The sequence below is a fragment of the Rousettus aegyptiacus genome, unplaced genomic scaffold, assembly GCF_014176215.1.
Source record: "Rousettus aegyptiacus isolate mRouAeg1 unplaced genomic scaffold, mRouAeg1.p scaffold_m13_p_17, whole genome shotgun sequence".
Lineage (NCBI taxonomy): Eukaryota > Metazoa > Chordata > Mammalia > Chiroptera > Pteropodidae > Rousettus > Rousettus aegyptiacus.
This window is the reverse complement of record NW_023416292.1, coordinates 35,683,239-35,700,888: the sequence shown is the minus strand read 5'-3', so window position 1 is coordinate 35,700,888 and position 17,650 is coordinate 35,683,239. Positions and strand designations below refer to the sequence as shown.

The 17,650-nt window shown below is 38.5% G+C and overlaps 2 protein-coding genes across 6 annotated transcripts in view; one reads left to right on the top strand and one right to left on the bottom strand.

The window, feature by feature from the left end:
* The window catches only part of GPSM2 (G protein signaling modulator 2), a 40,252-nt gene that overhangs the window by 16,809 nt on the left and 5,793 nt on the right, over positions 1-17,650 (top strand). For all 5 annotated transcript variants that reach the window (XM_036235123.1, XM_036235122.1, XM_036235121.1 and 2 more), the window contains 12 exons: positions 849-1,070; positions 1,446-1,581; positions 1,898-2,040; positions 2,527-2,650; positions 2,758-2,873; positions 4,410-4,565; positions 5,496-5,604; positions 6,487-6,616; positions 9,872-9,942; positions 13,635-13,811; positions 14,457-14,616; positions 15,387-15,604. In XM_036235123.1, coding sequence (XP_036091016.1) covers positions 849-1,070; positions 1,446-1,581; positions 1,898-2,040; positions 2,527-2,650; positions 2,758-2,873; positions 4,410-4,565; positions 5,496-5,604; positions 6,487-6,616; positions 9,872-9,942; positions 13,635-13,811; positions 14,457-14,616; positions 15,387-15,604 — 1,762 coding nt within the window. The remainder of the gene's footprint in view (positions 1-848; positions 1,071-1,445; positions 1,582-1,897; positions 2,041-2,526; positions 2,651-2,757; positions 2,874-4,409; positions 4,566-5,495; positions 5,605-6,486; positions 6,617-9,871; positions 9,943-13,634; positions 13,812-14,456; positions 14,617-15,386; positions 15,605-17,650) is intronic.
* CLCC1 (chloride channel CLIC like 1) overlaps positions 11,728-17,650 on the bottom strand; it is a 34,160-nt gene continuing 28,237 nt past the window's right edge. The window contains exon 13 of the mRNA XM_036235124.1: positions 11,728-15,819. The gene's annotated coding sequence lies outside the window, so the exon portion shown is untranslated. The remainder of the gene's footprint in view (positions 15,820-17,650) is intronic.

The window sequence follows — 17,650 nt, the reverse complement described above, 5'->3', positions numbered from 1 at the left end:
GTACATAGACAAGGTGGAAGTCACAAAAATGTCGAAGAAACACAATGGCAGCTTTGGCGAAGAGCGCCTACAAAAGTTTAAGTTTAGAACGCAAAGTATCAGTGCTTTTTCTCCCGAGATGTATTTCCAGTAACTTATTTCTTCCGGCTTATAACTTCAGTGACAGCTTTGAGAATGAGAATTTCTGCAGATCTTTAAATCGTTGCTTTCTAATGTAAAGTTTCTTGACACTTTCTTAGGGAAGCGTGCCTTGTAGATCAAGATATTTTGTTCCTCTATTTTTATAAGATGCAGGTAATCGTGTGATAAGAAAAGGAAGGCGTGTACGTTGCACACGCGCGTGTGTGTGCGTACACGAGTGTGAGAGAGACAGAGGGTGGGGAGGAGCTGACAGACAAGTGAGTAGAATACCCGGGTATCTAGATGAAGAAGAGTATTAATTATAGGACTTCACCTTTCTTAAGATCCTCTCTTCTCCCCAACCTCTCAGGAAATCTGTGTCCACCACAGCTCAGAACAGTTGAGGAATCTGTTCAGTCCTGTCATTGGTAGAGTGGGTTGCTGTGGGTGGGCCAGTCAAAACGGGCCCATATGGAGATGTTCGGCTGTTCTATGTAGAACGCCTCTGCGACTCACACATCTGAATAGGCAGATTAACTGTTTCTATAAATAATGGCTTTCTGTTTTATCAATAACGTGTGTGTATATATGTATATTTCAATTACAGAGGCAGCTGTGCTGAGGAAGGGCAGCCACAGCCCACATTTAAATTATATCACTGGGAGCTAAAAGCGCGTGGTGCAGTTGTAACGTAATGTGGTGAATGTCTGTCCTCTGTAATTTTGTAGAATGGAAGCTTCTTGCCTAGAGCTGGCCTTGGAAGGGGAACGTCTGTGTAAATCAGGAGACTGCCGTGCTGGGGTGTCCTTTTTTGAAGCTGCAGTTCAAGTCGGAACTGAAGACCTAAAAACTCTCAGTGCTATCTACAGCCAGCTGGGCAACGCTTATTTCTATCTGCATGATTATGCCAAAGCGTTAGAATACCATCATCATGATTTAACTCTTGCAAGGTAATTAAGATTATTTTAATGTTTTCTCTGTAAATTAACTGTCAATTTAAAATTATTTGTATTCAGTTAAAAAACTAAATACATTTAGTGTTCTAATTAAAAAGCATTACATTGAAAAAAACTTATGCCGAACACAGTTTAGTTAAATGAATGAATAGTAGTGAAATGACCCTAGAGTTTAATTAAATGAAAATTAATTAAATTTAAATACAGAAATATAACTTCAAAATTTTTATTTAAGGTAGGTCTCAAGGCTAATGGGTCTTTTTATTTTATTTTTTTATTTTTTACACCTTACATCAGTTGTCCTCTAGGGGAAACTACTCTGGCGGCTTCGAGTTTTCACACCATTTGCTTTTTTTTATTCCCCCCCAGGACCATTGGAGACCAGCTGGGGGAAGCCAAAGCTAGTGGTAATCTGGGCAACACCTTGAAGGTTCTTGGAAACTTTGACGAAGCTGTAGTTTGCTGTCAGCGACACCTCGGTATTTCTAGAGAGCTTAACGACAAGGTGAGGAAGCATTAGCTGGTCTGTCAGATGTTTACATTGCTCTGGTTTTTAGTTCTATTTAATTATTCTGCATAGTTTATCTAAAATTCACTACCAAAAAAGAAAATACTTATAGAAAGGTAGAAGGGAAAGAGAAACATACAAATTTTTAAATAGAGGAAAAAAGTAAACGAGAGGTCTTTCTGTCATAAGCAGTCATTCGTTTGGTTCTGTCTGGGTGGCCAGTGTAAGCTTTACAAATGAATAACCATGCTAGGTATTACAGTACCTGACCTTTGAATTCAAAAATGTAAACTCTGCTGATGTCTTCATCCAGGTGGGAGAAGCAAGAGCACTTTACAATCTTGGAAATGTGTATCATGCCAAAGGGAAAAGTTTTGGGTGCCCTGGTCCTCAGGACACAGGAGAATTTCCAGAAGAAGTGAGAAGCGCTCTGCAGGCAGCCGTGGATTACTACGAGTGAGTAGTCACGTGGTCCACCTAAGCCATGGATCTGCTGTACGTTCTTTATCCAGTAGTTAAGTTTTTAAGTTCGGCAAGGGTTTTTAGATGATGGACTAGCAAGTAAAAATAAACCATCAAATTGTTGGGAAAATGTTACAGTATTGTACTGTTACTACAGTATAGTACTGGTAGTAAGTAATCCCCTCCCCTGGAAAGCTTCCATTTAACCTGCACACCAGTGCCACTTAGTGGCAAAAATGAGAAGTGTTAGTGGCTAGTCTTAGCTGTAGAGAGAGGTTCCAGGGTTAACTCCGTCCTTGATGCTGGGCAGAAACCCCCCTGAATGGTTCAGTGAAGTGTTCCTTACATTCTTAAAATGTGGCACATTATGGTTGTGAGCTTATTTAAAAATTTCTTTCTGATAAAAGTAATTACTTTGTAAGGTAAATGAATAAATTTTCTTCTCAAACTTTTTTTTTCACAATGTTTATTATCGCCTAGGGAAAACCTATCACTAGTGACTGCTTTGGGCGACCGAGCGGCCCAAGGACGTGCCTTCGGAAATCTTGGAAACACACATTACCTCCTTGGCAACTTCAGGGATGCAGTTATAGCTCACGAGCAGGTACCTTGCAAGGCCCTGGGCATTTTCTCCGTCAGTGTTTTGAACGATGATGAGATTATTCTTTACTTTTCCCTATAGCTGTATCTAATGAAAATTTTCTGTTTCAGCGTCTCCTTATAGCAAAAGAATTTGGAGATAAAGCAGCCGAAAGAAGAGCGTACAGCAACCTTGGAAATGCATACATATTTCTTGGTGAATTTGAAACTGCCTCCGAATACTACAAGTTAGTCTGATATTTCTGTAGATAAATGTAAAATGAGTCGTAATGCAGCCCTATGAAATCAGGCTTTGGGTTTAAAGCCTGCCTTGTGCTGCACACTAGCAGCAGGACATTGGACTTGTAAGCCTCAGTTTCCTCATCTGTAATGGAAATTATCAGTACCGTGTTTCGGGATTATTGTGAGGATCGAATGAAATAATATATTGAGCACTTACTTAGCATAATACTAGTAAACAGTGCTCAACAAATATTATGGTACCTAAGATTTAATAGCAGCAGTAGAAATCCCTGTATATTTTTATTAGTTTTTATCTTTCAAACTGTTTTTAAATGAAATTCTTAACTTTTAAAGTTTTTATAAAACTTTAGCATGTGTTAGGTGTATATTTATATACTTTTTTTCACCCAATATGGGTTTGCCAAGAGGCCACAAGAAAGCCTGGTAACAAACACAGGCCCTCGCTTCCACCCGTGATCACTGATTTTTTTCCCTACCATCGCAGCCCTCACTGAGCCTGCCTCCCACCTTCTCTGTCCATCTTTGATCCTCAGGGTAAGTGGCGGTCCCAGTCACTTTACCTGAGCAGTTGGCAAACCCAGCTTCCTCTGTGGCAGGTGTTTCTCATCTGTCAGTAAACTTGAAACATAGATGGTAGCAGAGTTTAGACTGCCTGAGGTTGCCTGGTCTGTGCTTTCTGGATTTTTTTTTTTTGGAGTTGTCCCTAATTAGTGGGGATTCAAAGGTCCATACAGACTTTGGCAGACACTAGTTTGAACCAAGGACACAGTGATTGATTTGGATTTGTTGTTCTAGAACCCAGCGTGTGAGAGAGCTGCATATTCTGTCATCTAAAAAAGGGTAAAATCGCTTTAGGTCCATCTGAAAAACTAGAATGTCACCCCACCCTACTTTAAACATCAGTTAAGGGTTAATATTTGTTGGTTGATTAGTTAGATATGAAGTATCTATAAAGTGCTGTTCTTAGCACTTTATAGACACGAATTCATTTAATCTTCACAAAACCCTAAGAGGCATTTTCCCCATTTTACATACGAGGAAACTGGTGCGTAGAGAGGTGGGGTGACTGTTTAAGTGTAGTATTTAATATTTTTCACGGATCGGTGACTAATGGCCTACACATAAGAATTTTAACTGAGTGTTTTAAATTCTGACAAAATGTAAAGGCAACAGTATGATGGAGAAGAGGTTATGTGGACAAAAGTCTAGGCTATTGCCACTCAACGGGGAAAGTTTTTTAAATGCAAAAAGAGTCTTAATGTTTAGAAGCGCTTATTCTCCCATGTCACCACTCCTTTGCTCTGGAAAATTAATAGGACTCTCAAATTTGTCATACAAGTCTGGAGTTGTTTTTTGTTTTTCAAAGACATCTTTCTGTTTTGTCTAAAAGTAGTGGAGGTAATATGGGATTTAGCTTACACAGGCTCTAAAACAGATTAAAGGCAGGCGGGAAAGGGAGTTTTATTTTATGATTATAGCAAAAATAAAAATGATAATTATGTGAGAATTTCTTCTTGCAGGAAGACGCTGCTGTTGGCGCGACAGCTTAAAGACAGAGCCGTAGAAGCACAGTCTTGCTACAGTCTTGGAAACACATACACTTTGCTTCAGGACTATGAAAAGGCCATCGACTATCATCTGAAGCACTTAGCAATTGCTCAGGAGCTGAAGGATAGGTACGTCACATACCTCGTTACTGTAGTTATGGTTAAGTATAGGTGCGTTGTTCAAACCCCGGAACTTTCCCTTTGTTTTTAAGTCTGTTCCCTTTGTTTTCTTTTTAATTCCTTTTTAAGGAATTCCCTCTATTTCGATAACATTGTGTGATATTACCGTTTGAAGGGCTAGCATGTGTTAGAGGATTAGATGTTTCCATGTAGCCTTGAACCGGGATCAGTAAATGGGTCACAAGCTCCACTGCCGACAAAGGTCGTCCTGACTAGCTCAGCGGCGGGCTTCGAGGTGAGGCCCGATTTGAGGGGACCGAGGGGACCGAGAGGACATGAGCTGCTGCTCAGCTCCAGCTCTTGCTGCCAGGAAGGAGCGAGGGCCCAGTACGTCCAGATCCTTTTTTATCTTTTATTTTTTTTTAAGAAAAGGTAGATTTTCTGAGTTTTATATGAAATCTTCTGATTTTTAATGTTAATGGATAATTTTTTTTTTAAATTGAAAAACAGCCTATCTACACAGGCCTTTTAGTCTGTGATGTTTACTTTAGGAAGATAGAGTTTTACCTCCGTATGAGGAAGAACTTCTCTGTACGGTTATTCAAAACGAAGTGTTCTGCCTCAATTCTCTGCCCCTGACGGCGTTCAGACACACGCTGAATGACTGATTACCTGGTAGGGGTGTCATCAAAAAAAAAAATGGGGCAGTTGAACTAGAAGACTTATCTCTGAGATTTTATTATACACTACGTGTTAAAAAAGATGGTTTAATACTCGACTCTGAGTTCAGTATTGTCTGGGTAATCTCGTATGTCTCTAGTATTATGAAAGCCCAAATAAACACAAAGCATTGTTTATACCTTTAATTACTGGTAGATAACTTTTATTCCACACACAGACCTTTCAGAAACTGTAAGTTAGCTTTGAATTATTTTGTAGAATTGGCGAAGGAAGAGCATGTTGGAGCTTAGGAAATGCATATACAGCTCTAGGAAATCACGATCAAGCAATGCATTTTGCTGAAAAGCACTTGGAAATTTCAAGAGAGGTATGAAACTAAAAAATTGCTATCTGTGCTATAAAGATTGCAAGAGGGAAGTCTTCTCACTTCTCTAGATTGCTTCTATAATGACCGAGTAATAAATTTAGTTACGTATTAGGCGTTAGAACTGCAGAAAGCATTTGGAGATACAGATCAGAGGTATGTTTGCACTGGCCTTGATGTAGGAAGAGAGGAAGGTAAGGCTGGACATGGGAATGGAAAGATCACTGAAATATGCCTCCACCACACCTCCATTTCTATATGGAAAAGTAGCATGGGATAGAGGGAAAAACATCGAAGGCCGGTTCCCGTTACAGTTCTGCCCCTCGCTGGCAGTTTGAGCTTGGAAACCTTTTCTGAGCCTCATTTCTCTCATCTGTAAGGTGGAATAATGTCTACCTTGCAGATCATTAAAAGGATTAGAAATAATGTATGTAGAGAAGTGCCTACTATATTGTCCAGTGACAGCTTGATAAATAAATGCTATTACGCTGTAGTATGTAATATTATAGTACAGAAGTAAAATATTCTAAGGCTATTTTATTCATGCGATGCCAAGTTAATGTGTCAGAGAATAACCACATTATTATTTAATATGATCATAGAGATTAAGAACAATCTAATATTTTGAGAACTAATTAGCCGTCCTAGTGTCATATTTTAGAAACTTCTCTTTTTCTTTTCTTTTCTTTTCTTTTCTTTCTTTCTAAACACTATTAATGAAAAACTCATTTCATTCATATTTCTAATACAACTTTTAGGGCTCATAGCTCTAACATTACTATTTTTATTTCTCTATTTTCTTCTAGTTTTAGATTCATAGCATTTTCAACTAATTTCCCCCATTCTTTAAGTTCTGCTCTAAAATACGAATGATCGTGACTGTAGGTCGGGGACAGAAGTGGCGAACTGACAGCACGACTGAATCTCTCGGATCTTCAGATGGTCCTCGGCCTGAGCTACAGCACGAATAATTCAGTGACGTCCGAAAATACCGAAGCCGATGACAGTTTGCACGGTGAGAAGTAGCCCTTCAAAACCCAGCTTCTTTACCCTTACGCTTTGTACTGTCACATCTTCGCAGTACCCAGAGAGAACATATGACGTGAGAGGTTCAACTCCTTTATTAACATAAGTTAAAAACTCCCACATTTGGTTCTTTAAAAAGACTAATAAATCTACAGCAAGATCATTCAAGAAAAAAACGGGACATAATATAGATGCAGCAGAGATTTAAAAAATAAGAGATTATCAAAAAGATAATTACGAAAAGATAGTCGAAAACTTAGGAGAAATGGACAGTTTCTTGAAAACAACTTACCAAAACAATCAAAAAAAAAAAATCTAATGGTAGATTTTGTTAACCAATGTCACCATTAAAAAAAAAAAAAATCTAACGGTAGAATGTAATTTGAATGGCATCTCTAATGCTTAAAACCATAAAGATGTGATCATTAATTTTAAAACTTTCCACTAAGAAAATATGTGGCCAAGAGTTTTACAAGTGAGATCTACCAAACATTCAAGAAAATTGATTTCGACTTCCCACAAAATTTTATAGGTAACCGGAAAAGTCTTTCAGAAAACAGTATAAATTGATACCCAAACTAGATATAAGAAAGGTAAATTATAAGCCAGTCTTTACTCATGAGCATAGATGCAAAAATTCTAAACAAAATATTAGCAAACCAAATCCAGCAATGTATTGAAAATAAATAGGAATGTAAGTGGATTGAACATTCAATTTATGTAATTCACCAATAAGCATAGTAAAAAAGAAAATAGTCCAAATATATCATTAACTCTATTAAATGTAAATGTCCCAGGGGTATCAGATTAGAAAAAGAGTAAAGTCCAGCTAAATGCAAGAGGAATATCTACCATGTAATGGTATTGTAAACCTGAAGATAAATGGATAGAAAAAGATATACTATGGGAAAAACAAAAGAAAGCTTGTATAGCTGTATTAATTAATGTTAGATAAAATGTACTTTAGGGCAAAAAGATCTTGTTAGAAATGAAAGTCACTTCACAAAGATGTTTCATAATGGTTAACAATTCCCCAGGAATATCAAAGCCTTAAATTTGTATGGTCCTGGTAATAAGCCTAATAGCAAAGCTTTTGTGTACATAGAGCAAAACTGACCAAATTAAAAGAAATGGGAAAATCTAGAATCATAATGGGAAAGTGTAACACATTTCACTCTATAATTGCTCAGATTAAAAAACTAAGTATAAAGGATGTCAATTCTCCTCAAATTGATATAAATCAGTGCACTGCCAAGCAATTTACTGCAGTTCTTTTGTGGAACTTGAGGTCATTTAATTCAGAGAGAGACAGACAGAGAGAGAGAGAGAGAGAGAGAGAGCAAAAAAAGGTCTGAGAACCTGAAGCCAAAACATTTCTGATGAAAAACAGGAAAAAAGAAGTGCTTTATCTACAGATATAAAGATTATAAAGCTACAGTAATTAAGTGTTGGCATAGAGACAGACAGACCAGTGGAATATAATGTAGAGCTTATGTTTATATTCCTAATATCTCACAAAAATCTTGCTGGATTAAATTTAAATATGGAAGACAGATTTAAAGCAATAACAGTGAAGCTGGCAAACACTTCCTGAATGCTTACTACTATTTACCAGGCACTGTACTGACCCCTTTACAGATGATGAATTTATCATCGCACAGTGTTAAGAGGTAGGTGTAGTTGTTCTTGACACGTGAGAAAACCGAATCACAGAGAGGTAATTGCCCAAGGTCATATCACAAGAGCGAGTGGTCTTTCTGTAGAATCTGTGTTCAGTCAGTATGCTGCATGACCTCTGCAAATAAAGGAGGGTATCTCTGTGGTCTCAGTGAGGGGAAGGGTTTCTCAGGACATGAAAACAAAACCATTAAGGAAAAGATTGACACTGAAATTAAGGCTTTCATTTCATTGAAAGAAACCATAAAGAGATAAAGGAGACTGAGATGGCGTTTGCCACACATATGATTAAAAAAGGATTTGTAACCTAAATGTATAAGAATGCCTGTGAGTTAAAAACCAGACAAATAACCTAACTAAAAAATGGGTAAAAGCAGTGAACAGAAGAAACACAAATAGCCCATAAGTATATAAAGAGGTGTTTAATTTCATTCAATCAGGGAAAACCACAGTGAGGTAATATTGAAACCCTATGAGGTGGGCAGAAATTAAAAGATATTGAAACAATTTGGGTAATGAGAGCCCTTGTGCATTATTGATAGGAATAGAAATTGGTATATTCTAAAGAACCACCTGGCAACGTTCTGGTGATGTTGCCGATGTACCAGCCTTACGATCAGGTGGTTCCATTTCCCGCTCCTGTACACTGAGAGATTTCTGAGCATTTCTGGAGTGGTATTGCCTACAACAAAAAATTGGAAGCAGCCTACATACCTGTCAACAGTAGAACGGATAAATAATTTCCTAATCCTAAAATGGCAATTAAAATTAAACTGCACGTATCAACTTTGGGTGAATCACAAACATAAGGTTGCTCAAAGGAAGCGAGGTAGAGGATATATTTATACAGGATGAGACTATTTACATAATGTTATGTAATAAGTTTTATTGCTTAGAGATATATACACGTATAATGAAAAATTACAGGAAAAGGGAAGTTACAGGGGGAATTACACAAGTAGGAGTTAATGTGTTGGTAATGGTTTATTTTTTAAGTTGGGTATTAGATATCATGTATTATGCCTTTAAAAATAGTGCTTGATCTTGAAAGTTCTTTAATGATAATTTTATTGAAAAAAAATTTGAGGATCTTTCCAGACTGGCAGTAAATCTGTCATCTCATGAAATCTTAAAATGGACATGGGTGACTGAAAAGAGTAACAAAATAATGGAGATGTTATTTTGATTCTTATCTCAAAATTGAAGGCTTAAAGTCTTTTCCTTATGTTTTTACTTAAACCACTCTACAATGTGTTTTTACGAAGTTGGATAGTATAAAACTAATTATTATAAAGTGCCTTTTCTACATGAAGGGATGTTAGTAACTAAAGTTAGTTTCCAATCAAAATTTAACTTCCTTACATAAGCATTTTAGAGGGAGTATATATTCTGTTTTTATGTAATTGGTATGGAAAATTATTCTTAAAAGAATGTGTTTGTACATGTTTCCTTCTTCCCTATGAATTCAGGTAACAAACTTTAAAATTGAATAACAGATAATGTAGTGATGCTGAATTTGTGATTTTAAGAACTCCCTGGTTTATTTACATTAATTTTTTTTACAAAGGTGCACGCCCCAAGTTTGCACGCCGACACAGTATGGAAAACATGGAACTCATGAAGTTAACACCAGAAAAGGTTGGCAGTTTCTAAGTTTTAAATTTCTTGAACTGTTATAATATTTTAGTAACTTAGTTTAAATGAAAGTTTATTTTTTAATGAAATTACAAAATATTTTTATTGTACAGTTTATTTTAATTATTTATGGATTCCATATTTACAAGTTTGGCTATTTGCTAAAATTTATTTTTAACTTCCAAATATTGTGTTTCTCCCCCCCCCCCCCCCGTGTAAGGTCTCCTGTTTTTGTTTTTTTTTTTTAAATTGAAGTATAATCTACATACATCAGTTTCAGGTGTACAACATGATGATCTGGTCATTTGTATACATTGTGAAACAGTCACCACAGTAGTCCAGCTAACATCCGTCACCACAGTTTCAGGATTTTTTTATGGTGAGAACTGATTTCCACTCTTAGCAACTTTTAAGCATGCAGTGTTATCACTAGTCGCCATGCTGTACATGACATCTTCATAACTTGTCTTATAACCGGAAGTTTGTACCTTTTGACTCTTCACCCACTTCCTCCCTCGCCCCCCGCCTTTGGCAACTACCAGTCTGTTCTCTGCATCATCGAGCTTAGTTTATTTTTGCTTTTCTGTTTTATTTTTATTTTTTTGAATTCTACACGTAAGTGAGATCATACGGTATTTGTCTTTCTCTGAATTATTTCACTTAGCTGGTTTCACTGACGGTCTATTCATGTTATCAAAAGGCAAGATTTCATTTTTATGGCTGAATAATATTTCTTTATGTGTGCATGTGACACACGGATGTGTTCTAAGAAATGTTAGGCAGTTTTGTCACTGTGAACATCCTCGAGTGCACTAACACAGACCTGTTGGTACGACCTACTACGCGCCCAGCTGTACAGTGTAGCCTGTTGCCCCGAGGCTGCGAGCCTGGATAGCATGTTACTGCACAAAACAACACGAGATTCAGTCCCGCGCAGGAGAAAATGACATGCTCAAGGGATGTGGTACACGCGAGATGTATGAGGCCGCCGTCGGTGTACCATTCCATGTTTTTCAGCAGACTTTTTATTAAGTAGCAAGAGTCCTCTCTAATGGTAAAAAGCATAGTGTACCCAATCCGTAAACCAGCAACACAGTCACACGTTCCCGTTGTCAGTGTGCTGTACGCGGTGGCGCTGCACTTTTAACGACTAGCCGCGCAGAATGTTTGCACCAGCATCGCCACAGGCATGCGAGTCGTGCACTGTGCCGTGTCACGAGGCTACAGGAATGTTTAAACTGCATTATAATCTCGTGGCGCCACCATCGCATGACACGGTCTGTCGGTGACCAAATGTCATTCGGTGCCTGACTGTTTCCCACAATTCCTTTAGCCATTCAGCCGTCAAGGGACACTTAGGTTATTGTAAATGAGGCTGCATTGAGCCTAGGGGTGCATATATCTTTGTGAGTTAGTGTTTTTCGTTTTCTTCAGATAAATACCCAGAAGTGAAAGTGCTAGGTTGCATGCAGCTCTGTTTTTAATTTTTTGAGGAATTTCTATACTGCTCCGTACTGGCAGCACCAATTTACAGTCCCACCAGAGGTGTACGAGGATTTCCTTTTCTCCACATCCTCGCTATCACTTGTTGGATTTTTCTGATAGCCATTCTGACAGGTGTGAATTGGTATCTCATTTTGGTTTTTATTTCGTGTTAAGCTGTGTGAGTTCCTCATAAATTTTAGATATTAACCTATCGATGTATCATTCGTGAATGTCTTATTTAGTTTTTATTGTGTTGATGGTCTCCTTTGCTGTGTAGACACTTTTAAGTTTGATGTAGTTCTTTTTATTTTTGCTTTTATTGCCCTTGCCCGAGGAGACATCCAAAAAGATAATGCCAAGACTGATGTCACAGAGTTCACTGGCTATGTTTTCTCTTAGAAGTTTGGGGTTTCAGGTCTTAAATTTAAGTCTTTAGTCCACTTTGTTTATTTTTGTATATGATGTTAGAAAAGTCCATTTTTTTTATATATATATATTTATCTGTCCAGTTTTTCCAGCACCACTTATTGAAGAGACTGTCGTTACCCCATTGTGTCTGCTTACCACCTCTGCTATAGGTTAATTGACCATGAAAGTAAGGATTTATTTTGGGGCGCTCTGTTCCATTGATATATAAAATGTTTTGATTCCAGTACCATACTGTTTTGATTATTGTAGCTTCGTGGTATAATTTGAAATCAGGGCGTGTAGTACCTCCTACTTTGTTCTTTCTCAAGGTTTGAAAATGGCTTTTTTCCTACTTTCACATTTGACTGGTAATTTTTGCTATGGAATTATTGGTTAGAAATAATTTCCTTCATAACTTGGAGGACATTGTTCACTGTGTATTCTTCAGTGTTTTTGTTGAGATGTCCAAATAACTATATAGAGACATTAAAATTTCCACTCAGAATTCAGGAGTGGTTTTATGTTCTAACAGCAAGGGCCATTTACTTTTGCTTGAATCAATAGATCCTGAAATTCACTCTATCAGGTAATTCACCCTTTATAACCAGTGTGAGAAAAAGAATTGAGAAATAAAAAATTATTCTCCATTGTGTTTGCAGATAGCTGGTTTTGTTCACTTACTAGCTACTTGTCTCATTCAGGTAATTAGCCTCAGAGCACGAGTTATTCTAATTTGTGCCCCTTGGGAGAATATTATGGGTTGATGGTAGAGGTTCTATAATTTCCACCTCCACTCTTAAAATCTGTGCATTTGACTATATGCGGACCTATGAAAAAATGTACCTCATATTACTACATAACATGGACGTTTATTAGTTATTTGCAGACACTTAAGACTGAATGTTAAAGCTGCAAATGTCACATAGTTACCATATGCACTCTACATTTATCCTTTGCACTCAATAAATATTATTTTGAGTCAATCATTTAAAGGTTGTTAAACAAAACAGAAATTCACAGAACAAATTAATGGTTGCCAGATGGGAGTGGAGTTGGGGGCGCTGAGAAACGTGAAGGAATTAAGAGTTATTGGCAGTTACAAAAGAGTCACAGGGATGCGAAGCACAGCACAGACACTGCAGTCAGTAATGTGATAACCGTGGAGGGTGCCAGGCGGGTACTGGACTTACCGAGGGATCACTTCGTACGTTATCGACTGTCTCCTCACTGTGCTGTGCACTCGAAACTAATATAATGTTGTACATCAACTCTAAAGATTTTTAAAAATTAAAAGTGAATCTATTTTACCATTTTAAAAAGTTATGTATTTGGAACCAGGTCTAGACCTAGAAAAATTGCTGATTACGTTTTGCCTATTGAGAATTTATTGCTAATAACAACAGTACAGTTCTGTTTTAGATGTTAAATTTTACAGTTAAAATTCTACACACATCCAAAATTCTCAGTTGTAACAGATTTTTAAGCAACTCACATCCAGAATAAGTTTGGTTCCTTCTCTGATCAAATTTTATTTTTATGAAGTCTTGGCAAACTTTGTTTCTTATTCTTAGGTTCTTAAAAGCCACTCTTAATATTTTGGTTATGAGAAATCCACAGTATATATTTGGTACAAGCTGGTGAAAACAGCGAAATGTGCTGGCAAAAAGGAATTCATTAAAAGATCTAAACCCCCCTTCCCCAGTACTAACTGAGCGAAGATGGTAGGTTTAATACAGGAAACCAGAGATAGTCTTGGTGTTTTTTATCCATGCCCTACTTTACATTTCTTTATAATTTTGCAGGTACAGAACTGGAACAGTGAAATTCTTGCTAAACAAAAGCCTCTTATTGCCAAACCTTCTGCAAAGCTACTCTTTGTCAACAGACTGAAGGGGAAGAAATACAAAACGAGTTCCTCCACTAAAGTTCTCCAAGATGCCAGTAATTCCATTGATCACCGGATTCCGAGTTCTCAGAGGGTAGGTTTAAAATGAGTTTTTGAGTAGTGTGTGTGAGTACAGTAGTCCCCCTCCATCCACAGTTTTGCTTACCAGTGTTCCAGTTACCTGTGGTCAACTGCAGTCCAAAAATATTAAATGGGAGATTTCAGGATAAACAGTGCATAAGTTTTAAGTTGTGCACTGCTCTGAGTAGATAAAATCTTACACGGTCGCGCCCTGGACCTGGACCAGCTCTTCGTCCAGCACATCCGCGCTGTGTACGTGACCCAGCTGTCAACATGTGACAGTGGCTGTGTTCAGATAACCCTTATTTTACTTAAAAATGGCCCCAAAGAGCAGTGATGCTGGCCACGCGGACCTGCCCGGGCTGTGTGACTCTGTCACTATTATTTGCATAATTCAGTATCGGAAGCAGTTCCCCGAGTCTGAGGTATGTTTCTTTAGCCTTAGAAATACAAGTATGAAAAACTAAACTAACTAGAAATGCTTTTTGTTGGATTGAAATAACCTTTTATTAACCATGTTGCTATCTTGTATTTTTACAAAGAAAATGTCAATTTTTAATTATCATCTTTACTAACTTTTGCTTTACGTGTATCAAGATATTGTTCCACTGATGGTATGTGGATAAAGCTGGAATAAATTTTTCTCTCAATATTTCAGAAAATCAGTGCAGATACTATTGGAGATGAAGGGTTTTTTGACCTCCTAAGCCGATTTCAGAGCAGTCGGATGGATGATCAGAGGTGCTGCTTGCAAGAACAGAACTGTGGGACAGCTTCAGCCGCGGCTTCTGCCACTCCCCCTAGAACGATGCTAAAGAGTGAGTTATGCTTCTCCCCCACTTCTAATAGTTCTCTGATCGTTGTGATTTTTTCTGAGATCATAGGAGGTACAGTAACTGAGCCCGAATCTAGGTATCTCAAATGCTGTCATCTGTACAGTTCAAAATAAGGTTTTGTTTCAGTTTCCCCAGGTTTATCTAATTCTAGTCCAGTGTACTTTCTCCTAACTCTGTCATCCCTCCTAGTTTCTTTGGGGTTGGGGGGAAAAAATCTAACTTTAGCAAATAAATGTTATATGTCTTATCAGAATTAAAAGCCAAGACAGACTAAAGAAGAACTTCCCTCTGGTGAAGGCTAAAGCTCAGGCCTCCTTGAGCCTTAGAAAAGTGTCAAATAGGTGACAAACTTTTCTGTTTCAGGTACCAAAAGGCATCCTCTGACTTAGAGCAGGACTTGCCAGCAGAACTTAACTCTGTTCAGTGAGCTAAATGGTTCCTTTCCAGGGTATGGAATAAAAACACTGTCCCATCCATCCTGGTTTGAGACGAGAAAAACTACCTTCCAAATCTAGCCCCGTATGTTGTAAAAGTACATTTTGGGTGGGCGTTAGATCAAGGGAAGTGTAGTCAAGCCTGAACAGCCACCACGTGCGTCATCTGGAGCCCTGCGGGATGCCCTCTTCCCAGCGGTGGCTTCAGGGCCAGCTGAAGCAGGGGGACAGGACTGAGCAAAGCAGAAAGGATCTGTCACGCAGGTAACAAACAAGCTCGAATATTTTTATAATGTGTGGATTTTTCCCTGTTCACAGCGCCAGCTGTTGCCGTGGTGTCGCCCAACACAGACGAGTTTTTAGATCTGCTCGCCAGCTCGCAGAGCCGCCGCTTAGATGACCAGAGGGCCAGCTTCAGCAATCTGCCAGGGCTTCGCCTGACGCACAACCACCACCAGCCAGTGCTCGGCCACCTGATGACTGATGACAGCAGAGAGCCTGACGAAGACTTCTTTGACATCCTTGTGAAATGTCAAGTACGTCCACATGTTTTTTTTTTTTTATCATTTTATATATAGCTCGGATGCAGTTGAGAGCTTTGGTGGAATTATAATTCTGATTTGGGAGGCAATCTGTTTTTCCAGGGCCCATCAGATGCCACAGATACTTGTAGTCGCTTGTTTTGTATTCCTTTTGGCTGATGAAGTGAGATGTTGCTGATTGAGAGAAGCCTAGAAAGGAGTGGTGCTTTCTGAAATTTTAGGAGACAGTATCAGGAGAAACCAGTGATTGCAGCCTGCCATTTGGGAGAAATGTACATGTTGAGATAGTTTTCATATTTTAATTGTTAACTGAAGTGGTTAAGGAATATTTCAAATTTCTTGGACAGGAACATGAGGAAACTAAACAGCCATTTCCTCTACCTGCACCTAGTTCTGTTTTCTCATTCATTCAACAATGACTGAACACCTATTATATTCTGTACACTTGCTTTTTAAATTAGAATCCTACTTTTTAGTGGGAGACAATAAGTGTGTGTACATATTACATGGTGGTTGGAAAAGCGTCTGTTTTAGTCACAGTGCCTAGGGAAGACATTTCTGGATTGACATTTGAACAGAGACCTGAATGAGATGAAGCAGTCAGCCATGTCCCTATAAAGACAGCAAGTCCCCAACGCTTAACAGGTTCAAGGAATGGCGAGGCGGCCAGCATGGAGTGATGAGGATGCAGTAATCAGGGGTTAGATCGTTGAGGCCAGGAGGGGGTCTCATGTTCCACATGAGAGGAAGACGGGGGGAGGGCCCTGCAACATCATCCTGGCTGTTTTTGAAAGAATACAATGGATGAGGTACTCATAGGAAAGTAACAATTCAGGCAAAAGATGCTGGTGACTTTGACTAGAGCAGTGGTAGCAGTGCACTTTGAAGTTATGAGCAATGGGCAAGACCTGTTAATAAAGTAGATGGTGGGTATGAGGGAGAATCAAAGATGACATTTTTGGCATGAAAAAATGGTACGATTCAATGAAGTGAAGACTAGTGGAGCAAAAGAGTCCTGTTGGAGACGTGTGGATTTGGGACACCTAATTAGACATGCAGCGGAGATGCAGAGAAGTAACTGGGGTCATCAGCACAGAGCTGGTACTAAAGCCCTTGGAAATCTACCGCGACTGAAGGGTAAGTGTTTTAAGGTGTGTTCAACTGTGTCAGACGCTGCTAAGAAGCCTAGTAAGATAATGGCTGAGCTACTAGTTTTGAAAGATGCTGATTTAGTCATATGATAGGAACACAGGATTGAATAGGTTGAGGAAAATGGGAGTATGGAAGTGGGAATAGTAAAATTTTCAAGGGGTTTTGCTCATAAAGGAATCAGCTGAAGGGAGATAATATAGCATATCTGCTGATGGAAATGATCAAGTAGAGAGGAGAACCTGTGATGTAGAAGAACAACGGGCCCTGTAGATAGAAGGAAAGCAGAGTGATGGGTGCAGAGCGAGCAGAAATTGTTTATTTTTTCAGCAAACTAAGAAGTAGAGCCACAAACTGAGATTAGAGCATTGTAATTTTGAAAAGTAAGTGTAACATAGTTGATTTTGCAAAACTGGAAGACAGGATTGCTGACCTGTGCTGAAGACTCACTTGAAGTTCATAGTCACTGAAGACCAGTCATAACCAGGTGCTTGAGCTAATCAAGGTTGGTACTTTGCCTGGAGAAATGGATGGAAGGGGAGAGACGCACATGCCAGGGAATGATCTTAGTAGAGGACTTTGGAATCTGGGCTGCATCTAAGAAAGGTGTGAAAAGTGGCCATGAGCCCAATGAATTCAAGAAATACTGAAGACATACCTAATGACAGATTAACATAAAACCAAAAATTGGACAAAATGGGCATTTCTACAATAATGGAAACTTCAACATCTCCCCAACTAATGGGTAGGACAACCAGGAAGAAGAAATTAGGGGCCTTGAATAACAACATAAAACAACATATCTAATAAACATATTAGAACTCAACAATACACATTTTTCTCAAGTGCACATGGGACATTCTCCAGGATGACGACATGTTAGGCCACAAA